The sequence below is a fragment of the Semicossyphus pulcher genome, unplaced genomic scaffold (assembly GCF_022749685.1).
Source record: "Semicossyphus pulcher isolate SPU_LCO1_2020_fin unplaced genomic scaffold, fSemPul1.0.p SCAF_15, whole genome shotgun sequence".
NCBI lineage: Eukaryota > Metazoa > Chordata > Actinopteri > Labriformes > Labridae > Semicossyphus > Semicossyphus pulcher.
The window spans coordinates 9,237,490-9,265,318 of NW_027211659.1; the positions used below are offsets into that span (position 1 = coordinate 9,237,490).

At 42.6% G+C, this 27,829-nt stretch overlaps 1 protein-coding gene across 4 annotated transcripts; it reads left to right on the plus strand.

The window, feature by feature from the left end:
* Positions 1–601: 601 nt before the first annotated feature.
* dcaf6 (ddb1 and cul4 associated factor 6) lies at positions 602–27,732 on the plus strand. Of its 4 annotated transcripts, XM_069662611.1 has the most exons (21): positions 602–977; positions 6,248–6,309; positions 8,721–8,813; positions 10,100–10,285; positions 10,368–10,481; positions 11,829–11,964; positions 12,110–12,321; positions 15,072–15,165; positions 17,027–17,146; positions 17,287–17,631; positions 17,932–18,120; positions 21,457–21,516; positions 22,515–22,728; positions 23,003–23,115; positions 23,799–24,132; positions 24,265–24,306; positions 24,866–25,004; positions 26,032–26,188; positions 26,290–26,378; positions 26,494–26,599; positions 26,688–27,732. In XM_069662611.1, exons 1-21 carry the CDS (start codon positions 890–892, stop codon positions 26,744–26,746), a joined length of 2,952 nt encoding a protein of 983 aa, XP_069518712.1. In that variant the 5' UTR covers positions 602–889; the 3' UTR covers positions 26,747–27,732. The 4 variants fall into 4 exon arrangements, with proteins under 4 accessions (XP_069518712.1, XP_069518713.1, XP_069518715.1 ...); XM_069662612.1 differs by lacking the exon at positions 24,265–24,306; XM_069662614.1 differs by lacking the exon at positions 21,457–21,516.
* Positions 27,733–27,829: the final 97 nt, after the last annotated feature.

The window sequence follows — 27,829 nt, forward strand, 5'->3', positions numbered from 1 at the left end:
TGTCAGGAAAAACTGGGGTGACTATGGTAACTATTAAATAAATTTAAACGCCTTACAAATGAATTAAATGCATTTAAAAGCCTTACAAATTAATTTTTCTCTTAAACACATTAAGAGATGGGTCCTGCTTGATAACCTGAACAGAAAGGCAAAGACTGGTCTTTGGTAAAGGCCTGTGCGGAAGGGGTCCCTTTGTCAAATTTTTTTTAGACCTTAATAAATTCCATATTGTTTTGATATTCTGCATATTCCACATTAATGTGTAAATAAAACCCATACTGTCCCACACTGTCAATCAGGATAAAAACAGTACACACTTTCTGGGGCAAGTGAATCATCAAATGTCTCAGATTCACAGACAATAACTAAATGTCAGGAAAAACTGGGGTGACTATGGTAACTATTAAATAAATTTAAACGCCTTACAAATGAATTAAATGCATTTAAAAGCCTTACAAATTAATTTTTAATAGTTTTCTGGATAAACTCCGCCCCGGCAGCTGCAAGGCTTCTGAAAACGAGCGTTTCTATTTTATCTTTCACTTCCCGTAGTATATCGCGTTGTTTGGACACAGCTGTCCGCTGTCCACTAGAAGAAATAATAAACCAGGCTATGCTAGCTGAACGGGCAGAGAGTTAGCAGCGCAGAGAGCAGCGATACAGTGAATGTAAACTCGGGAGGACAGCGGACACAGGACAGGAGCGAGTCTTTCACGTCCAGCAATGAACCCGTTGAGTGTCGCAGCTAGCTAACGATAGCACTGCCTACAGACAGGCATTTATATCTATGGCAAACCCGGAGCGACGATAAATACAAGGCGACATCAAACGGGGAACGGGTTAGCTTGGTTTCAATGTTATTGTTAATTAAAACTCACATTTGGCCACAATGTCCTGCTCTGGAAACCTGGTTTGGGATGTAAATAAACGCTTAATTGGATACAACGAGCCTAACACCATCAGGACCAACTACTTAGGTAAGAACAAACAAGCCTCTTTAATGCTAACTGGTAACGAAAGAAGAAAACGTAGTATTTTAACAGGTAACTCCACTGCAGGCTGTGTGTGTGGTGCTGAATCAGATGAGCTGACAGCTAGACCCAACATGACTGTGCTCCATTAGACTGTGAGCTCCTGAGTTACTCCTTCTGCAAAGTCAGGACCGTCCAGTGTAAATACAGCAGCTACCACCTGTGTGTTTAATTCAGCAGCATCCTCTCTCATCACAGCTAAAGCACTACATAGAAGGGATTAAATGTTATGTGTTACGCTAATCCTTAATAGTGCAGCTCTCTGTGAGGTAACAGCAAGAGCAAAATTATGTTTATCTCCTCATTCACAGGGAAAAGATTCTGACATACGTGATGTGCAGCAAGGCAACCATCTGAACTCTGCAGTGCTGCCCTGAACTAGCAAACATAATGAAGTTAAAAGCAGGCATCAAATGTGTGATGCTTTTATGGAGGCATTATAAATGCATTGTAAGTGCTTTCAGGTAGGGAATTGCAGGAAGTATGAATGGAACAAATGATGTCCCATGCAGTTTAGCTGAATCTTGGCTATTATAGAAATATTGTATTAAGCTGTAATGACACCAATCAATCAGAGTTATTGTTAATATACCAGCATCCTTGAAAGATTTACTGCCTCTGTGTGATCATGGAAACTTAACCACTTAGTTTAAGTCCAATTCTTGTGTCCAAGCTGAAAATATTGCTCTTAATATTAGAAGAAAAACATATAAACAGAAATCAGTATGTTCAATTGATAGGAATAAAAACAGACACTTACATTACATTTGGTGTAAATGATCTAATATTACTCAGCACTTCCGGTATATCAGACGCAACACAACATTCCCACATGGAATAAAGGAAGGAAGCTTCTTCAGCTCTACATTTAAAAAAGAGTGATAGATCTTTGCAACAAACAGAAGCAGTTTATATTTTGATTTATTAACAATATTTGAAACCCCTGAAAACCGGGCGTGCAACTATACATCTATATGGACTGATAGATTCATTCAGTGATTCGCTGGCTGATACATTGGCCGACCAATATATATATCAAAATAAAAAATAAATAAGCTAGAAGTTTATTGATCCTAAAGGAAATTCTAGTGCCTAGTACAAAATAAGAGTGATACAAAAACAATATGTAAAGTGTGTAAGGGTTCAATGCAAAAGAGGGCCTAATAGAATAACAATATTGCAGTAAGTTATTTACAAAAGTTGTATTTGCAGTGACAATAGGAAGTAGTACAAACTTGTAATGCACCAGAAAATTCTGTTGTTTATTGTGAGTTTGTGTTAATGTAACTGATTGGATTAAATCAGCCTATGAGGAGTCTGCTATCGATCTCAGGCCTCTGACATGAATCAAATCAATATCGTGTCGTAGCAGACTTTTTGATATCAGCAAGTATCGTCTTTTATTATTATAAATATTGTCCACCGAACCGATATAGCGCCATCGTGTGATTTACACCCAATAAACAGTGTTATTATACATATTATAATAAAAAAAAAGGACTGTATATGAGAGAGCTGCTGAGCTTTTTCTAGTCCATGGATATTCATGATAAAATTGATAACCAAATTACCACAGTGGGTGTTTCTTATTGTGATCCGTGACAAAATCCAGTGTCGTCCCGTCCCTACTCACTGCTCTGAGCTCGCCTGCAGTGACTGTCCTCTGTATTTAGATGTTTAAATAGAACTCTGTCATCTTTCTGTCTCTGTTTCAGTTGTTAGAGAACACAGTTTAAAAAGAACAACGGTAAGGCACCGTGGTGTAAACTGAGGACAGCCCAGCGGCTCACAGCCAGACACAGAGCTTTATAAGACCTGCCTGCTGTCACACAGTCAGCGCCTGACAGTGTTTGAATGAAGAGTTATTGGCCCGTCGAGGTGGGGCAGGTGCCACAGAGGTTTAGTCAGCGCTGTATTTAGCCGGCCTGAGATATGGCTGGAGCTGGTATTGTGTACGTGTAGAGGATACATGCAGCGACGTGCGGGTCGGGATATATTTAGCTTCCAAAACGAGGGGGGATGGGGGCAACAAGTAGTCGACGACATTAAATTCCAGCACAGATACTTCCGGAGAGGTTACAGGAAATTCGTCTGTTTCTGAACTTACGGATTTAAGTGTTATTAATGACATTAGATCCTGTTCTGCATCGTGGCTGGAGACTCCAAGGTGACTCTAAGGAGGAGAAAAAGATGTATTAGTTGAAACATAGTGTCACATTCACCGCTTCACTTACACATTCATACAGGATCAGGATTTAGCCATCGACATGTAGACTGCAGGAGGATCGAACAGCCAACCGTCCGATTGGGAGACCGCCTACTCCTCCACTGTGCCACAGCCGCCCCACTCGGGCCCACTTTAAGAGCCTTATTTTCATGTTTCACAGGCCAAACGCACGCTGTGTATTGTCAAAGTGAGAAACAATTTGTGATGCAACAGTGATGTCAGTTTTTCTGTCAGTCCAGATGCATCTCAAAGTATTTAATTAAATGTATCATAAATGTCAAACGGCCCATGTTTTCTTGTTCAGCATCTCTAATGTGACGTTTTACAGCTTTACTGTCTTTATAGCAATGCAAGTAGAATATCTTTGGCTCTGCCTTAGGTGACTGTAATGTGCAATATTCAAACTTGTATGGCTTTTTTAGGTTAAAAATTCAGAAGAAGCCGTCAAAGCAATTGTGATGTCATTTGGAGCCAGAGCTGGAGCCGCTGTAGACACTTCCACTCACCAAAACACACACTTAAATTAGCAGAATAGCTTCTTGTGTTGGTCTGAGGTTAACGTTCACAGATATGGAAACTTCAATGACTGTAGTGATTGTTTTAGTTACGTTTTCTCTCGTCGTTCTTCCTCTACTCTGCTAATCCGGAACAGATCGGCTGCAGGAGCCGGATTTGTCAACAGAGCTGTCAATCATCCTTTTTACAGCATCAAAATACACTTGTCAGAAAAATGAACACTTGGACGAACATCAGCATGATAAGAACTAACTATAATGACAGAAACCATGTTTGAGAAACATTTATTTGGCGTGTATTTTGATTTTATAGTTTGACTCATGTCCCATCTGTTAACATGGAGGAGGTGGGCTTTATGACCTATACTGCAGCCAGTCAGCAGGGGGCGATAGAGAGGGTTTGGCTTCACTTTTAGGGAGCTGTCATGTCGTCCATCTTTTTATACAGCCTGTGCATTTAACCAATGTTTCCAGTCCCTCGTTTTTAGAACCAAACTTTGGCAAACACTTCGTCTCAGAAAATATCACAAAAAAATGATAACAGAATTATTTCTATGATTATCAATGAGCCTTGAAGGAATGACATTTTAGGAGGTTTAACAAATGTTCAATATAATTTCACAAATTATAATGTCATAATATGACAAACAGTGTACGGCTGCAACCTTAATTTGTCGCCGTTCATTTTTAAATTACAACTTTCAGGCACATTTAAAACAAAGAGATATAACATGACACATTACATAACAAAAGAACAGACGACAAATGAGGGCACCTAAAGGGAGAAGCATTGTGTGTTAGCTGTCTGATCGTGACTGCAGTGCGGAGGGAACATTTTCATATTATTAGGCAACATTTTCATACGTGGCGTTATTATGAGTCATTGTTACTGTGAGATCCAGAGGAGGATATGGCGTCACTTTATTATAAACACTCCTGCAACACTAATAAAACCTGTCCGTGCAAGTCGGAGCTCTTATTTGCATGTACAGCACCGGGCTTTCACAACTTCTCCTTGTGTGAGAACAGGACACTCACTGGATTCACTGGGTGAGTGAGTTTGTGGGGCTCTTTGGATAAACTCTTCACTCTCTTTTGTCTTTATAATCACGGCCTGGTCATGTTACACCTTAAAACAAACCCATTAGTAAGATGTTTCAGCATCAAGCCTCTTCAGGAAGTCAAAAGACATTTTATTATCGTAGCTCCATCATCTTTAAATGGGTATTTTGCTAATGTCAAGCTTTATATTTCACTACTAGCTTAGCATAATTTACAGTTTACAAAACTCCTCTGCCAGAAACAACTCAGTCAGCTCTGTCCTTTTAAGAAACCCCGCCCTTACTAGCCCGCTTTCCTCTGATTGGCCAGCTCTCAGATGCCTGCTGAGGCTGCACTTTGTGACGTCACAAAGTGCAGCGTATGGAAAAAAACTGTGTGAAACCTGGCGTTCACAGCAGACTGAGCTGAGTAGCCTGGCGATTACTCCAACATACTTTTACCTACAGATTTGAAACTTCACCCACGTTTAGTCTGGACATCCAACATTATAATATATTTATATTTTTATAATTATAATACCCCCTCTTTAAATCTAACAGAGTAATATATATTTCTAACAGTGAATAAAAATAACTTTGATTTATAAGCGAATGATTTGGGGGTCAGGTATGAGAATATATTATATTTTTGCAGGTGTTAAACAAGAAATACAACATACTTATTATCTTTTCTAACATGTTAAATGGAACAAAGAGGCAGCAAAATCTAACAGCTATTTTTGGTTTTCAGAGTTTTTTCACCTCCGTCAACAATTAGTGTTTGTTTTGAGCCATTGTGCATTGCATTGTGGGAGAAAAATGTCAACAGAGCACTCGTAGCTGAAGTTTTGTTGTTTTAGCCTACATGCTGACTGTGAGGAGAGTGTTGACCTTTTTTACAGCATGAACACACCAGAAAACAACCTGTGGATGTGGGTCGAAGCTCTGGACTCGTCGGCGATGAATGTATTTTATTAAATTTAAAACATGTACGTTTTAAGTTAATCGGTTAGAGGCGGCCGTGGAGCCTGTTCATCGATTCGTTTCAGCAGCTCAGATCTATATTTATCTCTCAGAATAGGTTGTAACTCTTCAGGGGAAAGAATAACGACTTTAATATGTGATGCATCAAATCCTGCTACAGCTGCTCCTTTAACCATGAAAGAGTTATCGACCCAGGGATTCAAATATTGAGTCTTTTTCACAGTTAAGTTGCTGAATTTATTTCATGATGCAGGAATGATGGTCCATAAAATACACTGAACTTGAATCTTTGTTATTGATGACGTTTAAAAATCAGTTTGTTCCTATAAAACAGATGATTCCCAAAATTAAACATGATAAAGAATATATATAGAGAGATAAATGGATCGATTGATAGATCGATCTACAAACCCTGTCACTGTCTTACAGTTGTTTTGTCTCTGTTCACAGGTAGAAGAGAGTTTGTCCAGAGGCTTAAACTTGAGGGGACGCTGAATGTACACGATGGCTGCGTAAGTCCACACAACTCTCTCTCTCTCTGAAAGACATGCATGACATAAAGTCTCCGCATGTGGCTTAAAGTGTCACATTTTTGCACATTATTTTGGATTATTATCTCTGAAGATTGCAAATCATCTCTACACTTTATACCAAGAACAATTGCATATTCTACCCTCTGCAATTTGTACACTGTGCAGCTCTTTTCTGTTTATTGTCTTTATTTTGATCCTTAACTTTTTTAGTACTTTCCTCCGACCATGTTTCGTTGCACCAACATACCAAAGCTACCAAGCTGAAATTCCCTAAATTCTAGATTAGATGTTGAATCCACATCATGCCACTTTCCCTCAGTCCGACCCTGAGGCCTCTTCCTCTGACAGGGAGCAGCTCTCTGACCTCGGGCCAGCTGGTTAATGCCTGCTGAGAAACCTGAAGCTGACACGACAGTCACACGTCCTGTCACAGTATCGGGCCGACTGTCACTTCATCCAAAACACCAAAACAACATCAGCAAACACGTCCCAGAGAAGCACAGCAGCAAACAGCAAACAGCGTTTTATAAAAGTAGCGTATGTTCACGGAAGCTCAGAGAATCTCTGTTAACAATGTGGACTGTTACAGGCAGGAAGGTAATTAACTGTAAGCAGCCTAATCAGTTGGCTAATAAAGCAAACAAATGATAGTGTGGAAATATTGCTGCGTATAGTTATTAAGGCTATACTCTGGGGGGATGTTTTGGAAGAAATCTAATGATATCACAACACTTACTGGACATTTAACATAAAGTATTAATCAAAGACATAATCACATGCTAATCAGTTTTCTCTTAGACAATATTTTAAGCCAATGAAATTCAGGGGAGTGGATGATGTAGCACATTTTCATCAGGAAGTCAGAGATGACAGAGACTGCAAAGTCACGAAGGAGACGGGTGCTTTGGCTTCTTATTGCTGAACGTAACTGTTGAATCAAGAAGACTGAAGTTTGTGTGGCGATTATGTTAAACTAATAGGTTTATTATTTAATCTAATATACTGTAAAATTCTCATTATTCTCTTTTGCTCTGGAGTGGAGGTTGTTAATTTGTGGATACAGAAAGTAGGCAAATGTTTAAATCAAATATCCAACAGAAAAATAATTAACATTACCCATTAATAATAAGTATTGAATTTAAAGTTTAAGCTACGACTCAAGAAAAAAACACTCAAAGAATTTCTCTGTTTCCAGATTCTCCTACGTGAGCTGTTTTCCTTTGTTTTTCTTGACAAGACGACATTTGACAATGTCCCCTCGGACTGTGGAAAACTTTGATGGGCATTATTTCAAACTGTTTTGTCAGATTTAAATTTAATTTTTTTCATTTTCATTTGAAATCGGCAGAACAAGTGAAAGAAAGCAACGTTAAAAGTACTTAATTTGAACATGTTAGAGCTAGCTAGAATGCTAACATACACCCGCAGTCCCCAGGCAGGTTATAAAGACAGAAATGTTCAAGTGGAAACTTACAGCTACAGATATTCAACAGCAAAGACATAGTGCAACATGTCAATTTAGATCTTGGTTCTGTTTTTAATGTTATTTAATGACATTTCATTGACATCATGAAAAAGTCAGCAGATTAATTTAAAAGAAAGCTGATGGCCAAATTGATCATCTGTAACACTGATAAGCTGCATCCTGTTAATCTCTGGATGGTCTCACCGTAGACTCTACTGTGTCAGCTGTTGGATGTTGGAGACGTGGTGATTTTGGCAGCACCAAACTGCGTTGCAAAATCATTGAAAAGAAGGAAGTATCTGTGTCTTGCAATCGATCTGAATCATTTGCGAAACACATCGTGTCTTTGTTGTTCCCAGTCAAACACAGAGAGGAACAGCCTGTGGACGTAGCTTTTAACACATCTGATCAAATCTGCCCGCTGGTGAAGCTGAAGACTGATTTTTACACCTGATGTGCCTTTAAATTCTTCAGATGATGAGCCGTCTCTTTGATTGATTTTAAACCTGCTATAAGATTGTAAATGGACACACAGCCGTCAATAAAAGGGTCAATACAGAGAGTGTGATTTCTCTGAATGCAGTGGTGTGAGTGTGTGTGTGAATGAGGAGCAGCAGTGTGATGAATGAAGCTGCAACAAGCAGCTGTTAATGACATATTGATCCAAGGAGTGACAGCCGGCAGTCAACTGACACGAACAACACCGAATGTCCCCAACATCCTCGGACAGATTTTCAGTCATTCATTCACATTTGAGGATCTGGAGCTAATGAATGTTTTACTTGATAAATGTCCACCGCATTGCGCACAACTGTCAAAAAAGTTGTCAATTAATTTTCTGTCAGTCGACTAATCCTTTCAGATCTGATATAAACTGTAATATCAGTAAAATCTTTGTATAATCCCGGTTGTTCTCTCTCTGCAGGTCAACACTATTTCCTGGAACGACACGGGGGAATACATCCTGTCTGGGTCAGACGATACGTTTTTGGTTATCACAAACCCATACAACAAAAAGGTACGTCACACTTATCATTTCTGACATTAAAAAGGAGGGCATGAAGCCACATTTTTCACAGCTGCATTTGTCATTCAATCACTTGTAGCTCTGTTGGCAGTTTAAAAAGTTGGTGCCTTTAGTTTTTAAATGATTTAAAGGTGGGGTATTATGCTAATTACAAGCTTTATATTTCACTCTGTGATACCTGTGGAGTAGTTTAGCATAATTTACAGTTAAAACTCTCATAATTTTTCTCACACTGCTGCTCTGTGCAGGCCCTCACGCAGCCTCTGCCTGAAATGACTCAGTCAGCTCTGTCCCTTTATGAAACCCCACTTTCTTCTGATTGGCCGGCTCTCCGAAGCCTGCTGCCAAATTATCAAACCAAAAACCTGTCAGCAATAATGACATCACTGTTGCTCTGGGTCACTTTTGGAAATATTAAAAAACAGTGACGTGGAGTTGGAGTTGGTTCAAGTCTAGTTTAGTTCTGTCAGAGGTTTTCATAGAATGTATTGATTATAGCAAGATTAATAAATTATAATTACAATGTATTTGTTTCCTCAAAATACTGTAGTTTCAAATTGTTGCAGGTAAAATGATCAAAAGTCTTGTTGTTTTGTCCATTAGGTGTGACTAACATTTTTCTAAATAAACAAAATATTTGGTGAATCTTCCACTTTTTACAGCAAAGAATGCAAACATTTTTTTATTGAATTTGTTATGCAGAGCGCCACACTAAATCAGCGCAGGAGACGTTTAACCTCCTCTGCCTTTTTAAATCGAAGTGTTTGGTCATAGAGATTTCAAGGGGGCGGCTGTGGCTCAATCGGAGGGTTGGTGGTTCGATCCCCGGCTCCTACAGTCTACATGTTGAAGTGTCCTTGGGCAAGACACTGAACCCAGAGTTGCTCCCGGTGGCATAGCCATCAGTGTGTGGATGTGATGACTGATTGACAGTTGGGCTCTTCGCGTAGCAGCCTCTGCCATCAGTGTATGAATGTGTGTGTGAGTGTGTGATACTGTAAAGGGCTTTGAATGGTCGCAAGACTAGTCCATTTACCATTTAAGTATGTGTTCCGGTGTAGTGTTGTTCTGTTGCTGCTGAGGTTTTGTTACCCCTGTCTCTACTTCCTATTTTGCCATGGATCGCACTTGAAGCTGTTTGTTGGCACCTACTGACTTCGTTCCCTCCTTGATCTTTGCTTGTGTTGTATTAACTCTCAGATGTACGTCGCTTTGGACAAAAGCGTCTGCTGAATCAAACTGTAACATTTAACCATCATGTTTGTTCTCTCCTTCAGGTCAAGAAGTCGATACGTTCAGGTCACCGGGCGAATATCTTCAGCGCTAAGTTCATGCCCCACACCAACGGTCAGGAGATCATCTCGTGCTCCGGAGACGGCATCATCTACTACACACACACTGAGAAGAGTCCCGAGCACAACAGACAGTGTCAGTTCACCTGCCACTATGGAACAGCTTATGAGGTACTGAGCCGGAGAAATGTTTCACTGCATACAGATTTTTCTCTCACGGTTTCTGACTCCTTACCTCCTTTTTTATTTCCAGATTATGACGGTACCAAATGACCCCTACACGTTTCTGTCCTGTGGGGAGGACGGCACGGTGCGATGGTTCGACCTCCGCATGAAGACGAGCTGCACGAAAGAAGACTGCAAAGATGTACGGTGACAGCTGTGATGTTATTTTCTCTGTCATTGACATTTCCTTAAGTTTCCCACCAAATTTAGTAGATCATTTTAACAGATTTTTTTTTTTTAAGACAATTTTTTTTGGCTTTTTGCTTTTTATTACCAATGGTTGCTGTCAGTTAAAGGAGCAGTTCGCCCCTGGAAAAAGCCACTGTCAGTCAAAGCTGGTGTTCTCTGTAATCATTAAAAGCAATAAAATTAGAAATTGGCGCCATAGCTGTGGAAAAAGTTGTACAAACAGCTCGTGGTTTCAGCCATTCTACATTCCTACAACACCCAGGGTGCATTGCGCCCCTCCCTCTGAAAGGTACAGCCCAGCGAGATGCTGGAGTGAAATACTACCGTTTCGCTGCAGGCAATGGCTCAGAGCGGTACAGAATCCGAAATATGACGAGAATATACCAGTGGGTCGTCTAAAACATCTTCAGGTCTGCAGTCTACATTTCAAACCTGACGATTTTGAACGAGACATGACATCGGAGGCAGGCGTCCTAGATTGAGGAAGTGTAGTTCAGCGAGCTCCCTGGCCTCCAAAGGCACAGAGCGAAATTGCATTTTTTTAATGGCATTAGCTCCCCAACGTAGCAGAGGTTGAAAATCGACGCTGGCCCTTTAAATTCTGTTTGTTGGGAAAAGATTTGGCAGGTTAGGAGCAAAAATGTTCTGTTGTTTTAAGGTTATTGGTTTTGGCCTTTAGCTAAAAATATTCAATGCATAATTGGCTGCAATGCATTTTTTGCATTTCTTTCCCTCATTTCCCCCATTTCTTTATTTTATCTATGTATTTTTTTGCGTTTCGTTGAAGCTATTAGAATAAGTATTCATTTGCTATTATTGGTGTTGACAGTATTCATCTCCCACATTTCTTATATGAGTTGACAGCTTTCTGTCTCTGGAGTAATTCAGAAAACAGTTTTCTTGGCGTCTGTCCAGCCTGCAGCCGAGTGCCTGAGTGTGCGAGTGAGAGAGGGAGGGAGAGATCCTTCTAGATAGTGTTGCATCTTCTTGTATTTCCTTCTTGAGATCCGTACCTGTGACCTTAAAACTGTCAGAGTACTTTTACCGGACTCTGTTACCTCTGACTCTTAATTATCCTACAACCTGTGAGTGTCACACGTGCACGTCCACGGCTGCAGAATTAAACATCCAGTGCAGATCATATTTCTTAATTACTCAGCTGAACCTCCCTCTTAGAGTATGATCGTCCTTTAAATCTATATAAAAAACCGACCTGTACTGTTGGTGCTGACTTTAAAGTAGGGCTCATGTTGCTTGCTTAATTAGCTTTTAAATGTAGTTGTGTTTGCTTTGATTTCAGGACATCTTGATAAACTGTCGAAGAGCAGCGACCTCTATATCCATCTCTCCTCTGGTGCCGTACTATCTGGCTGTGGGCTGCTCTGACAGCTCAGTGCGGATCTACGACAGACGCATGCTGGGCACCAGAGCGACGGGTAAACTGTCCTGCACTGTGTTATCATTCACTCTGCTCCCTTTGTCTCTATAATTATGTAAATAAAGTTTAGTCCCAGGAGTATTTTAGGCTATCTTCATGTTTCAGACCTAGAATAAGTCAGGGTCTCTGTTTCTCCTCCTCAGGTAACTACATGGGCCGGGGGACGACGGGCATGTGCGTCAGGTTCGTTCCCGCTCACCTCTCCAACAAGTCGTGTCGGGTAACTTCCCTCTGCTACAGCGAGGACGGTCAGGAGGTGCTGGTCAGCTACTCCTCCGATTACATCTACCTGTTCGATCCCAAAGATGACCAGGCCCGAGAGCTGAAGGGCCCGTCTGAGGAGAGGAGGGAGGAGGTGAGCGCACACACGTCACACATCACATGAGTTCTGATAGGAGCTGTGTGTTACCAGACGTGTCAGCGGCCTGGTCCAGAGTCGGATATCTAAATGACCTCTAGTTGAAGTGGTGTTTGTACAGACGCTCATGGTCTCCAGAGGATGAATCGTATTGAATCTGGTGATCCCCTGACTTTTTCTCCTCTCATGAGGTTAACATTTGTGTTTTTTTTTATTGAAATGTAGTTTCTTTAACCAAAAACTTAAACAATAATTTCATAATAAATTGTCTTTTTTTGTAATGTGATAGCTAATGGAGTGATAGCTTCGTCTCCATGCTAGCAGCTCAGTGAGGCTGTACTGGGACACGGCTTCGTTATCAGCTAGGTGCTAACATCCTGTTGCTAACAGGCTCAAAATAACAGTGCTATTAGTGTTGCGGGGTATCTAGACGGATGGAGGAAGAACGAGGACGAGGCGATGTGCGATGCTAGCTCAACAGAGCCCAGATTGATTTCCCTGTTATCCGAGGTTGAGGTGTTCCCGGAAAAACAACAAACAAGTTGGCTAACTGCTTTTCTCACTTAGCTCTCGCTTAGCTTCTACCTAGAACGCTGAACTCCCACTTAAAAGTAGCTTTATTACAATAACTCCCTCTTCCCTCGTGTGGAACTATTTCTCAGCCATTCCCGCAATAAACAACTGTTCACAACAACAGCAAACATAAACAGGAACTCATACCCAGCCTTACACTATTGTGGTGATGTTGATGTTCACCAGCTCAGTATCGGCCCAATCCCAATCTCCAACCTAGAGTTCATTGCGATCTTGGTGACATGAAGATTATGGTCGTCCAGCCCTGCACTAAATGTAAACAAATGTTTGTATAATGAAACAGTATTAAATAAAGTTTGTAAAAAAATAAACATATTCTATAATATGATAGTTTGCTAAAAAATAAAAACACTCTAATGTACTTTAACCAAGTTAACCAAACTATAATGTAAGGTCTGTTTTTTTTCTTATTATTGAAGGCACATTTTGTTTCCAGGCAACCTGTCATGTCATGGTAGCGTGTCCCATTTATCATTTTTACACCATCTCAAGCCCTCACGGACTCCTGGCGTCAGTAAAGCCATGAGTGTTCAGTGCTTAAACTTCAGGGTGGAGACTGGGATTGGGCAACAGTGTGTTAAGCATTAGCAAACATTAGCATTAAACAGACGAGGCTGCAGGTATTTGGTGATAGATGTGTGAGAAGCATTTAACAGTTGACGCAATGAGGATGAAGGAATCTACAGAGACAAATAAGGAATCACCAGAGTTATTACGATTCATCCTGAAGAGGGATGTTTATTTCGTCCTTCTACAAGTGGTTGAGACATTTTTCTTGAATGTGAGCCTCATGGTGGCTCAAGGGAGGAAGTAAGGAGGGGTGTCCTGTAAAGCTATGAAGGTCTTAAGTTATGGATCAGTTGCCAAGGAATTTTGTAGACATATTCAAGTCTGGACCAAGTTGGTGGACTGATGGACAAACATTTGCATCCCTAGAGACACACTAGCTTAAAACATAGTAGAACATTACCATCACAAGTTCTGAGAGTTTAAGATATCCACTTTGACTGTTTTGCTTTGTTGTTCAGTTCTTCCAAAACCAAAAGATATTAAATTCAATGTAATATAAAACAAAGAAAAGCATCGAGTATCAAATCTCCTGCTGCATTATGAGTTCCAGCTCTCAGTGAAATATTCTGCCGCAGAGAAAGATACTGAAGCGTCTCTGAGATCACAAATGTTTGAGCACGTATTTCCGCTAACCTTCCAGAAGCCTTTATTAGGCTGCACGCAATTGACACTTCTTGTATAGAAAATCAACATAACCAAGATAAACACACTTCAGGGGCTCCTCTAAGAGCACTGCAGACATCAGTGCTAAATCTGTACCGGCTGATGCAGTGCAGCGAGCGCAGCAAATGACCCTGAAGAGAAGAGGAGAGGAGGGAAGGAACACAGGGAGGACGAAAGAAAGAAAGAAAAAGCACAATGTTCTTCAGCGTTTTTCTGAACTGATATCTGTTTGCTTGAGCTTTTAGTTTGAGAATCAGTTGAATGAAAAATCAGGGTAATATTCGGAGCTCGGATAAAGTGTTTACTGTCAGTACTTGTCTTCTCGTGTGTCTGAATGTGCTGGATCATGGTGCCAGTGCTTCAAAGCCTCGTGGTGAGTTCAGCTGTGTCGAGATGCAACCACCACTCACATTCCTTTCCAAATACAGCGACGGACGCACGCAGTGTTCCTCTACCGTCTAAAATAGTTCAGGCCGAGGTGCAGGGCACAGCCAAGCAGCGGCTCAGCGCCCCTCTCTCCTTCTCCCTCCACCTGTAACCTCATTTCTTCAGGCCTCTTTTCTCTCTGATTAGTTCTACTATCTCTCTCCTTTTCACCACCTCCAGCCCTTATCCAGACCTGCTGACATTTCCTGAGTAGGGCAGTTGATAGTCTCTGCACTAAGAGCCCCCTTTTTTCTATTTCTGGCTCCCCGCCTGTTGCCCTGCAGTAGGAGCCAGGGGACTGGAAAGTGAAGGCAACCTCACCGTGCAGCCAGGAGGGAGGGAGGGGAGGAGGGAGGGAGCACATTAAAGAGGACACTGACAGAGACGAGCAGTGTTTTGCTTTGGCAGCGGAGCTATTTTTGACCATGCTTTGACTGACAAACTGCTAATCTTTCCCTGTGTGTGTGCGCGCGTGTGCGTGTGTGTTTCCACAGCTGAGGCAGCCTCCAGTGAAGCGCCTCCGTCTACGAGGTGACTGGTCTGACACGGGACCTCGAGCTCGTCCAGAGAGCGAGAGGGAGAGAGACGGTAAGATCAGAGCAGTGGGTATCGCAGCTGACGTGTGTGTTCTCGGTCATTTAATTTAGAGCAGAGGCCTCAAATTACAGATGCAACCTCCCATGAAAATTAATTCAATCAATCCCCCAAGACCCCCCAAGACTTTATAATTCAACCCAGTCCAAAAAATTCCTCTTTTGCCATTTAGTTTTTTTCCCCCTCTGCCTTATTCAAAACAAATATTAATAACAATGTTTCTAATGATATCACAGGGTATGTCTCAAATTACTATGTTAGCAGTATGCTACTATGAAATGTCATATTTTTAGGGCTGCAAACTTGAAACATTAAGATAAGGGTTGTTCCAATGTCCCCAGAGCCGCCAAGTACAATAGCAAACAACAGTGTCGTGTCGTGCCGTTTTCCCACTGGTCAAAAAACCCGCTAACACCCGTCTTTTTTGCTCAGTGGGAAAGGCTACAATCAGCATTCAGCACTCGGGTCAAATGACTCTGCAGTAGACCCAGGTAATCATCGCCTCGGCTCCGATCGGCATTGATGGGAACACAAAACCTGTGTCAACACGCTAATCTCCGCCCCCTCTCCGGCGCGATGCTATGCTCCGTCGGTAACTTCTGCGACTTCTCGTCCTACAAATTCCGCCCGTCTCCGTCCAAGCAGCGCTCAAACATCCTTCCAAATTTGTTGCACCGAGTTTAATAAATAGACAGAATGAGTAATAGATACAATAAAGACCTAACCACCGTAACATCTTCACTGTTTACTAACCCTGTTTCGGGCGCGTTTTTGACGTCAGACGGTGACGCAGCAGAAGAGACAATCGGCATCTATAAGTGGGTCTTTTGGGTCTGAAAAACCCGCGTCAACGCACTAAATTTAGGTGGGAAAGTTGTATAGGTCAAAGCCAATGAGTGTATATAAGGATGGATCACGTTTCTCCATCTGCTCTCATTGTACAATATTGAAGCCAAATTAGCCCCTGTGACGGGCGCTGCCATCTTGCGATGGTGACGTCATTTCGAGCCAGAGACAGCGCAGTAAAGCTGCCGTAGCCCCTTCCACTAACCAAAAACACATACTTAACTTGTAGTGATTGTTTTAGTTACATCTCCTCTCATCGTTCCTCCTCTACTCTAATCCGGAACAGATCGGCTGCAGGAGCCGGATTTGTCAGCAGAGCTGTCAATCATCATTTTTACAGCATCAAATAACTAATTAAAATTAAACTTGTCAGAAAAATGAACACATGGATGTAAATCAGCATGATGAGAACTAACTATAATGACAGAAACCATGTTTGAGAAAAATGTATTTGCTGTGTATTTTGATTTTATAGTTTGTCTCATGTCCCATCTGTTAACATGGAGGAGGCGGGCTTTATGAGCTATACTGCAGCCAGTCAGCAGGGGGCGATAGAGAGGGTTTGGCTTCACTTTGAGGGAGCTGTCATGTTGTCCATCTTTTTATACAGTCTGTGGTCAAAGCCAGCAAAATGTTTCCCATTAAACCTTCAGAACACAAAATAAAGCAGTTTCCTGTAAGAGAATACTGAGCCTAGCTATACAATAAAAAGAGTCATCACTGTCCAAATCAAGTCATCCAAAGTTAAAAAAACTACAGTGAACAGTGAAATTAACTTCCTCATTTCATGTCTGTGGCCTCACATGAGAAACAACGGTCCTTTAGTTCTGTTAAAATCTTATATCACCCTCTTTGATTGCATGTGAACAGGATGTTGTGTGAAGTCCCTACTGATGTATCAACATTGCACCTTTTGTATTCGCCTTTTATCATGTTGGTATTAATATATCAAGTATTGAAGAAGCAGCAGAAATAAACCTGTGAACATTTCCCTCCTGCGCTCTCGCAGGGGAGCAGAGCCCGAACGTGTCGTTGATGCAGAGGATGTCGGACATGTTGTCCCGGTGGTTTGAGGAGGCGAGTGAAGCTCAGACCAGCAGAGGGACTCGGCCTCAGACGCGACCAAGAGGTGAGACGTTAACTTGTGCTTACATATCACATTATTAAAGGTTTAAGTAATGATCTTCTGTATCTGATACCTTCATCTGTACTTGCAAAACTTGTAGCGTTCATGAAGATGGTTAACAGGCGTTTATTTTCTTGTTTCAGGAACTGCTGCTCGTGCAGAGGGGGCGTCGAGTACTCCAGCCGCCCCCGCAGGAGACTCCACTCAGGAGTCCAGCGTCCCAGAGAGGCCCGCGGGATCAGACGCCCCGGAAGAACCTCCTGCTCCTGTCGCTGCCGCCGCCATGCCTAAATCCACTTCCTCTTCCTCCTCAGGGTCATCATCAACAGTCACAGCACCTCCTCCCTCCAGCTCCTCATCAGTGGAGGGTTCGGTCCCTTCCTCCTCCCCCGTCACATCCTCGCCCGACTCGGAGCAGAGGAGTCAGGCCGACAGCGCCGGGACCCCCACGCCGACGCCCACGCCCACCTCAGAACACGCTCTGTCAGGTAAGACTGAAACACGCAGAAGTTCCTTTTTCACGTTCCAGAAATTCTCATTCCGCTCCCCTGTGTGTGCGTGTGTGTGTGTGTGTGTGTGTGTGTGTGTGTGTGTGTGTGTGTGAGTGTGTGTCTTTGTGTGTGTGTTTGTTGGAGCCACTCCACTCAAGCAGCAGCCTCACTTCACTCTCTTTTCCTCCAGCATCCTTTCATCCTTCCTCCTCCTCCTCCACTCTCTTCTCCCTCACACCCTCCCTTCAGTCTTTAATCGTGCATCACTCTCCCTCTCCTCCTCTTCCTCTCTGTCAGAGTACGGTCCTCATCGGCTGCCCATAAGTTTAGTGTGTAGGCGTTTGCAGAGGTTGCTCCGGCTGGCCGACCCACCAGGACGGGGTCAGCGAGCGACCGCGTCTTCTCCCTCTTCTTCCTCCGCAGCCCCTGAGAGACAATCACAAAGAAGCGCTGCTGCTGATGCTGCTGAGACGCAACCCCCTACAGGTTACCCTCCCCTCCGAGCTCCTTACCCGCTCCATGCAGGCTGATCGCTTGGACCCCTCCCTCCCCTGCCATCTTACCCGTTGTTTGTAGAGACGGCCAGGCTCCAGAACTGACCACTAACCCCGCAGTGATTCTCTTTCCATCCCTCAATAATGCACCGTGTACTTTATAACCTCACCGTGTCGCCTCTCTGCTGTTTGCTCAGCCCCTCACTCACTAACGCTCTCACTCCATCACTCCACCTGTTGCTTGAGTTTTCACCTGTTGGAGTGGCACCAGCCTGTGTGAAGCTCTGCTTCGGTGTCCTCATGGCTCATGTGGGTGTTCACCAGTGTTTGATGTCACACGCACTGATCAACTGTCTTAACCACGGACCATAATGCACTTTGGTTTGATCTAAAGGAGAGCCCTTTTCAGACATGAAGTAACTGTACTGGCTTCACTTACTGTATATGTTAATGTGGAGGCTCTTTCATATTCAGACAGTGTTATTTTGGAGGTTATATCCTTGATTCATTAACATTTTGGGCCTGAGGGATTTGATCATTTAAGACAAAGAGGGCTCAAGGTTGCAACATATTAAACTCCAGATGAACGCCAGGTGCTCTTGAAGGCTAAAAAGTTAACTGCTGAAGGAGGGAAGCCACTGGGCTTTCTTCAGGCACACTCGCACCGAGCCAAGGATTTAGTTTAAAATGCTTTTATTAAACCAGTTCATCTCTTGTATAAAAAAACAACAATATCAAAGAATAAACGGCGAGCGTTTCGACCCTCACTGAGTCTTCCTCAGGGCGAGGCCGGGAAGAGTCATGAAACCGAGTGAAAGGTGAGGTTAGGTTACTTTGAGTGAGTCTGCCTCCGTTAAATACACACATAATAGACGGCACAAACATGGAGGAGGCGGGCTTTATGACCTATACTGCAGCCAGTCAGAAGGGGGCGATAGAGATGTTTTGGCTTCACTTTGAGGGAGCTGTCATGTCGTCCATCTTTTTATACAGTCTGTGGTCAAAATGTTTCCCATCACACCTTCAGAACATAAATAAAGCACATAATAGACAGCACAAAACAGAGTTGTAAAACATGATACATAAAGTGACGACAGTGCTCAAGACTAAAACGGTAACCCTCAGTAAGAACAAGTTTTTAAAAAATGAGTAAAAACAGGTTAATAAAAGCAAAACAAAAATGAAATGTGCCGTCAGTATAAACAAGATAAGATATGCAGATATCCATACGTCTCACTGATGGCTGCTGGGACAAAGCTATTTTTGTCCCGCTTGGTTTTACAGGCTGGTACCCGACACCGTACCTTCATCCACAAGGAAGAAGCTGAAATGCCCCCCGTTTAACGGGTGGGTGGTGGACGGGGATTCTGGGTACAGCTGCGACTCTCCAATCAGCCTACTTGACCATTTAACAGTGTGAGCAATGTTAGCGACAGGTTTCCAAACCGTGACACCGAGCAAAGTGATGAAATGGATTCAATAAAAGCACGATGAAATACAGTCATCAGGGTTCTGTCAGTGTGGAGAGAGGACATTGACAGAACCCTGGTGACTGTATTTGATCGTGCACAGAAGTGAACCTAAGTGAAGTGGTGAGGTGTATGAATAAATACATATATCATAAATAATCCAGTTGGAAAAACAAGTAAACTAAATCCTTTGATTTGTGATTTTATTTGAGTTCATATTAATAACATTTCTTGGAGGTAGACAGAAATAATCAGTCAGGCTAATCAGAACAGCTAAAACATTAAGGATGAAAGCATTCAAACAAACATTTAACTGCACAAAGGTCGTCCAGTTGTTCATTTTCCAGCTGCATCATTTATCAGAGAGAAAAATCCAGCTGCTTATTTTTCTGTCTGACAAGCTGCAAGAATAACAAGATGTTCATTTGGGACTCTTATTTCATTTGTATGAGCCAACATGTTGTTTTGCTGGATATTACTTTATTCATTCAAGGCAAGTTTTTTATGTAGTACCATTCATACATAGAGTAATTCAAAGTGCTATACACGCCTGCAGCAGGGTACTAAGTAAATGAAAGTTTCATGTCTGTTCCACCTCTGACGCCCTGCATCACTCATGGGTGGGGTTTGTTGTGGTCAGAAATGCTTTACATCACTGCAAGAAGAAAGAAATAAAGAAGAAAGTTAAACTACTGGAGGTCAGCAAGGACAAAAGTTTAAGAATGTTCAGGAATTTCATTTTTTAAAGGTGCAATAAAAATACACAGCCAACTGAACCTTCACTAATCCCCACGCCCAAAAACAGAAATAACACATTAAGATACAGAAGACAAAATATTGTCAAATATAAGAACCTGTTTGTTTTTACAATTTCCAGAACTCTTTTTTGTCCAGACCCCTGAGTCCCAGTAAACAGATTAAACTGTAAGATCAATTAAATATAGATTAGAATAAAATAATTGAGTAATAGATTAAAAAGATAGAAATTAGAGAATTAAAATTAAAGTAAAGTGTGAAAAAGGAACGTTTTTAGCTTCGACTTGAAGGTGGTCAGAGTCGGAGCTCTAACATCATCTGGGAGATGATTCCAGCTCTGTGCTGCATGATAACAAAACGCTGCTTCACCGTGTTTTATTCTCACTCTTGGGACAGTCCAGCCCCAGATGTCCTCAATGGTTCATATGTCACAAACATATCAGAGAGATGTATAGATCATATCAGATTCACAAAGTTTGCACTAATAAAGTTGAAAATATTGTAATAAGAGAATGCTGCTCCCATGGTAACTGTTGTTGGATACTGTGTTTTATTCATTCTAAATCTCTGTAGCCTGGCATTGAGACGAAAAAGATCCTTTTTATCCGACTTATGTGACATAAGAAATATTGTCTTCACGGTGTAAAAAGATTAAAGTGTGTTCTATGGTTTTATTATTTTGTACAGCACTTTAAAGCAATCAAGGCATAATATAGATACATAACATGTTTGGGGAAATTCATGGTGTAGAGAGCAGAAACTTTGGTTGTTTTAAAGAGGTTAACACAGCCAACAGAATTTAAATATAACATTTATATTTAGCTTAGTGACCTACAGGTAGCTAGACGTGAACCCTTTATCAGCAGGACGTGTGAACGCATGTGTGACTGTGTCATGTTCATGTGTTACTTCAGACAAACTAATCTTTGATGCTCATCAAGCTGCACAAACAGAATAAGAATGATTGACAGCTCCTCCTCCTGCTCGGCCTGGATCGTTGTTGTTTTTTTTAACGAGTTTTTAACCCCCGTGCGTCTCGACTGTGTGAGTCCTCAGGTTTGACCTGTGTGTCGGATGTTTAGTCGGTCTCATTTGTGTTCCAGATTCCCCCTCGTCTGTGGTAAACAAACAGCTGGGATCCATGACTCTTGATGAACAGCAGGGTGCGTCCTCCCCCCACCCTCACACCCCCACCCTGCTACCCGCTGTGTCTCCTTCACCCTCCCTCATAAACACATTATCTTTGTCATGGGGATGCACTGATATCACTCAGTCAACAATACTGACACCTGTTATTTGCTACTGATGTAGTGCGTGCACAAAGATGTAAGCCTTTCGATTCAGCTGCTTGCGTCAGTATCAGATCAATATCTGATATCAGTATTGGATTGGTGCATCCCTACATCGTCTATACTTGTTCACAGTCTGTCTTACATTGTTCTTTTATTTGTCTCTGTTCCCCACTTTGTCCAATTATCTTTTATTCCCAGATAAACAGAGCAAGTCTGTCTGACCCTAGCACTAATAATAGTGTGTAATTAGCAATGTAACAACCAGGTAATAGTTTGGTATTAACAATAGGTTTTTCTGGCTTATATTAGACAGGATAATAAGGGGCTAAACATGTTTATTATGGGGAAATATATTTGAGGATTGCAAATATATAACATCTATAAATAGTACAGTAATATTTAGGATAATGATACGGTCATTTACTAACAGGCGAGGGCCTTTTTCATTGAGAAATATGTTTTAAATTAAAGCAGAAAATTAAATGTTAAATATACCGTACGTCTAATACAAGCCTGGTTGTTCTATCACTGTAACAACCAGCTGAGGCGTGTAAGGATCCTTCAGGGGCTTCCACTCTTGTGTCTCGATGTGTTTGTGTCTTGTTGCTGTGGCTGTTGATCGTCCACACGTCTCTAACGGCGTGTCCCCTCTCTGTCTGCTCTCTTAACGTCCGCTGCATGTTCCCATTACTGTTAAGTGTTGTTAACCAACGGGGAAGTGATGCAGCAGAAGTTTGCATGTTCCCTGTGTGCTTTTACGCAACCAGTAACATGCTGTGAACAAAGGGACATAATAGTTATTGAGCTTAGCAATCAGATAATAATAACACTTTCAATTTCTTCCCCTGTGTTTCTTCCTCTCGTTACAGGAGCAGCAGAAGCTGCAGGTTCATCCACCGATCCGCCTGTTTCTGTACCAGTCAGCAGCAGCGCTCCGACCGCCTCCACCTCCACCTCCTCCTCCTCCTCCTCCACCACGCCCGGCACCAGTCGACCCAGTGCAGCAGAGCCAGTCCTCAGCCTGCACTACAGCTCAGAGGGAACCACCACCAGCACCATCAAGCTGGACTTCACTGACGAGTGGTGAGTTTTTTTATCACCTTGAAAACTGTGTTGAGTTTTTTAATGGAAGTTTAATAATTAGCACCAAATGTTCCATGAAAATACATTAAATATCATTAGACGTGGAGGTGTTACCTGCGCTCATTCTGCTCTTTTCTGCTGTTTGAATTTCCTTTCATAAAACCGATATTTTATGTAGGAACTCCACTTCATCACAACAAAAGTTCTAGCTAAGCAACAATTAAGAACAAATGTAAACCATGAAGCCAAACCCTCAGAGGCCCTTTCTCCACAGGAGCAGCAGCACATCCAGCTCTTTGGGCAGCGGAGGACCCAAAGCATCTGAGGCTGTGACCGTACAGAGCAGAGAGAGTCTGCAGTCTACAGAGAGTTCAGTGTCAGAGCAAGGTGAGCCCTGCAGCGGGGGTACTAAGTAAATGAAAGTTTCATGTCCGTTCCACCTCTGACGCCCTGCATCACTCATGGGTGGGGTTTGTTGTGGTCAGAAATGCTTTACATCACTGCACGAAGAAAGAAAGAAAGAAGAAAGTTAAACTACTGGAGGTCAGCAAGGACAAAAGTTTAGGGATGTTCAGGAATTTAATTTTTTAGAAATACACAGAGCCAACTGACCCTTCGCTAAGCCCCTCCCTTGAACAGCCACTGTCCAATCCTACGTTAGCAACTGTAACTACGCACTGGAGGCCTGTCAAGCTTTCGTATTGAGGTCCTTTCTGTCAATATCTCTGAAATTTGCTACTATTTCCCTGGGAACATCTCTCACTGTTAACTCCATAATACTTACACACTGCTGCGAAAGCTTGACAGGCGTAGCAACAGTTACCAAGGGGGGCGGGACTTAGCAAAGGGTCAATTCTAAATATGCTACACATAATTGCTCGTTGTTTTTAAGGAGGTACTGTGTCCTCAAGGTCAAGGTAATCCTCAGTAACAGCATTTTTTCTGCCTAAAGAGAAGATGTGTTTGTTGTTTTACCTTTATCGGTTAATACATTTCGACCACACACACCCACAACCAACCACCATACATCACGTTTACCATCACATGTAAATTTGTATTTTCCCCCTCAGCCCGCTCAGACTCCTCAGCTCAGCAGACAGCGCCCGCCGTCTCCGCAGACCCGCCCTGTGCCGCTTCTTGCTCCACCACCCTCAGCAGCTCGTCAGCTCAGGCCGCGGCGCAGAGCTCCTCCGAGGGGGGCACCGCGGCTTCTCCGTCGCTGGAGAGGAGCCAGCCGGAGGGTACGGAGGACACAACGGGAGGCTGCAGGAGAGCCGAGCCCACTGCGGAGGAGGGCGGGGAGGAAGGACAGAGTCAACCTGCGCGAGGACACCAGGACTCTGACGACAGCGACGACGATCCCATTCTCATCCCGTCGACCAGGTTCAGAGGACAGGGACAGAGGTACGTAACTTAGCAACCATGTCTTACTCTTAAATTATGACATTCCTCTTTTTTAATATCACTTTTTAAGAGGGTGGGTGCTGTTTTTTTCCTTGTGATGCCTTGCCCTTGACTGTTTCACTACACATTCAGATTAAATTCCAGAGGATCTGCAGTAGGAGATAGGATGATCAGGTAACGTTGTATTGCACTGGAAAGCATCTAACCTGTCGGGTGTGTGACGTGAAGCAGAGCATTAAAACTCAACAGCACTTCTTCATGATGTGTGGAGTATGACGATAACAGGGTTTGGTTCAGTCACGGAAAACTAACACACACAGCTAACTGTAGAGTTGGAGTGACGTGCATGTGAGTACTGACTCCACAAGCGGTGTGAGACGAGGCATTGAAGCAGCATTTTGAAGGTTTGAAAGAGAAGACGGAGAATGAACAGAGAACGTGCATGAAGTTTTACTTTGTGACTTTTGATTGTACACAAACCGTTTCAAGTACATCTGATTTAACTGTGTGACACTCGACTGCATAACAATATTAAGACAGTCATGCCTTGTAAGTTGCTGCTTTCTAGCTTGTTATTGGTTGAATTGTTGATACCAGCATAAATTCCACTCAGGATTCAAAGCATGATGTTTTTAAGCATCAGTGACAGCATGGCTTTGTGTTGTTCTTTCTCTTTGTTTGCTTGTTTAAAGGGCTTTATAATCGCATGTCTTGCTTTTCTTGTTTTCCTCAGACGCTCAGCAGCTGCTCGTATCCAGGAGCTGTTTCGCAGGAGGAAAGAGAGGCGGGAGATGGAAGAGAGCGAGACGCAGAATATCAGGAGACCTTCAGTCAAAATGGTCTACAAGGGCCACCGCAACTCAAGGACAATGGTACATCTCACCACCGTTTATATTATGTTACTTTAGGCATCAGGAAAAAAATGTCTCTCAAAGGAAGCGTAAAAAGGATGCGAGGATCCAGACCACTTACATGTCTTAGAAAGGGGATATTAAGTTTGGCTTAAGCCCTTTTTACACTGCGTAACGAAGCTCCGCCGTCATGCAACCTTTGCCATTTTACATTGGATCAAGCAACGGCGACGTAAAGCCGCCCCAGTGTGTGTTCTGGTGTTGTGGAAGCAAAACGTGCGTGAGGTGTAAACAAACAGCGCATGCTTCAAATACACACACACACAGCACTGCTGGCTCCGCTGTTTACACAGACGCAGTCTTTTACACCTCTGTTACTACCTCCGATGCCGGCTCAGAGGCGGAACGACTTCTCCCCACCATTCCGCCTCCGTGTGTTTTACATAGAAGACGGAACGTAACAGACGTGTAATAATCCCACCTTTAACCAGCAGAGTAAAAAGGCTTTAGATTAAGTTGTTGTTGTGAGCATGTGTGATGGTTTTTTAAAGGCACAGAGGGTCGAAAAAAAGGGGAAACAAAAGGAGAAAGAGAAGATAGATCACATCACTGTGTTGGTCCAAGATGCGTCTGCGTTTTACTTAATGGCCAACAATGTAAAAATCGAAGGTCGGGGGATCGATCTCTGACTGCTACAGTCCACATGTCGAAGTGTCCTTGGGCAAGACACTGAACCTTAAACTGCACCTGAAAGCACAGCCATCGGGTATGAATGGGCATAAATCTGATTGGAGATTGTCACTTCGGCCTTTGCCATCAGTGTGTGAAAGGGTGAATGTGACATGTAGTGTAAAAGTGCTTTGCTTGGTCTGAAGACTAGAAAAGCGCTATGTGAGTACAGTCCATTTAAATAACACATAGTACCTCTGACACACAGAGATGTGACAGTGGTGTCAATCAAATCAGCTTGTTTCCTAAAATGTGAGAATATTACTTATTTTTGAGCGGTGCAACAAATAACCACGCTTGTTCTTTCTTTGATGTGCAGATAAAGGAGTCCTGTTTCTGGGGCAACAACTTTGTGATGAGCGGCTCAGACTGCGGTCACATCTTTATCTGGGACAGACACACGGCGGAGCACCTCATGCTGCTCGAAGCGGACAACCACGTGGTGAACTGCCTGCAGCCGCACCCTTTCGACCCCAGTGAGTCCCCCTCCGGCTTCGGCTCAGATGACCCTCCGCTTGCAGAAGATGAGACAACGTTTACTTGTATGTTAACGTGTTCGTCCTCTGCTCTGTTTCAGTTCTGGCTTCTTCAGGGATAGACTATGATATCAAGATTTGGTCGCCACTCGAACAGTCGGCATCTTTCAACAGAGTCCTCGCTAATGAGGTATGACATCAGTGGATTGGTTGATGATGATTGGTTAATTTAGTCGCCTTGCACAAAACGATGATGGCGATAGTTTAACTCACATAATGGAAGTTTCGTCTTTTTTCCTTTTAAGGTAATAACTCGTAACGAGCTGATGCTCGAGGAAACCAGGAACACAATCACAGTCCCGGCCTCATTCATGCTCCGAATGTTGGCCTCACTCAATCACATCAGATCAGGTATGCAAACCTTTTTTAGCATCATGAAATGTGTTTAGTGTAAATTATATCACACTTGAATATTTAAACTGCTTTTTGACTCTTGCAGATCGAATAGAAGGTGATCGCTCAGAGGGTTCGGGCCAGGAGAACGAGGACGAGCAGTAGCCTGCTGGCATTTTATTTTAAAGAAACACTATTTCTTTTTGCTGTATAGCACTTGGAAAAAACTGAGATTTGTACAAGTATAGTGTAGAATACTTCCTTTTGAAAGTTAGTGTAATTTCTAGCCCCCCTGTGTTTTTTTAAGACGACTTTCTTACTGATGTTTCTGTATGAGGATAAACTACGTCTGTGTGAATGCAAGAGGAAAGGACGTCAGTATATATATATTAAGTGTGAGAATAATGGCGGCTGGTGTGCAAGGATGTTAAGTGCAATATTATTTTGTTAGGAGAGAGTGAGCTTTGATCAGTGTTAACGTGTGACATTTTGAATTTGTAGCACAAAGCTAAGAGATGTTGATGTGCTGCTCCAGCAGTTACGCATGTAAACAAGGACTTTAAGTAAAACATACTTGGAGAATGCTTTAATTTTCTTGTCGAGGAAACAATACGGGACAAAGCTGTTGCTCTTCTCCCTGAAGGGACTTTTCAATAAGTTATAATCTTTACAAATAATAAAGCTACGGCATCTGACAGATGTCTGCACTTAGGTTTTGGCAGATAAAAGCTTGATAAAAACTGCAACGAGCAAGCTAATAATTGAAAATCACTCAAGAAATAAACAACAGTCTTTACTCTGTGCACTCGTTCTTGATAGAATCAGGTGTAGACAGTTGAGACGATGCATCATCTGCAGAGAGAGGCACGTCAACATGAGAGCTGCTCTGTCATTAGCGTCAGTTTACAGTTTGAGACGGGTTTTTTTATATGATTTTTGTTTGCCTTTATTTATAGGACAGCTGAAGAGAGACAGGAAATGTGGGGAGTAGAGAGTGGGGGATGACATGCACCAAATGATGAGTCAAACCTGCGATCAGTGCATCGAGGACTGTAGGCTCTGTACATTGGGGCGCCTGCTCTAGCAACTGAGCTAAACCAGCGCCCATTGAGACATGTTTACATTTGAAGCATCACGCTTTAGTTCTGTGTATACCTGCCCTCTCTCGACTCCTGTAGAGTTCATTGTATCTGATGTGTGACATAAACTGCAACAGTCCCAGAAGCTGCAGGTGAATCAGCTGAGGAA

What these genes read in the sequence shown, in the direction of transcription:
- dcaf6 (XM_069662611.1), top strand. Translation starts at nt 890, where the DNA reads ATGTCCTGCTCTGGAAACCTGGTTTGGGATGTAAATAAACGCTTAATT. An exon ending in CTGAGGAGAGGAGGGAGGAG is followed by an intron (nt 12,322 to 15,071) that starts GTGAGCGCACAC and finishes GTGTTTCCACAG; the next exon opens with CTGAGGCAGCCTCCAGTGAA. An exon ending in GACTCTTGATGAACAGCAGG is followed by an intron (nt 21,517 to 22,514) that starts GTGCGTCCTCCC and finishes CTCTCGTTACAG; the next exon opens with GAGCAGCAGAAGCTGCAGGT.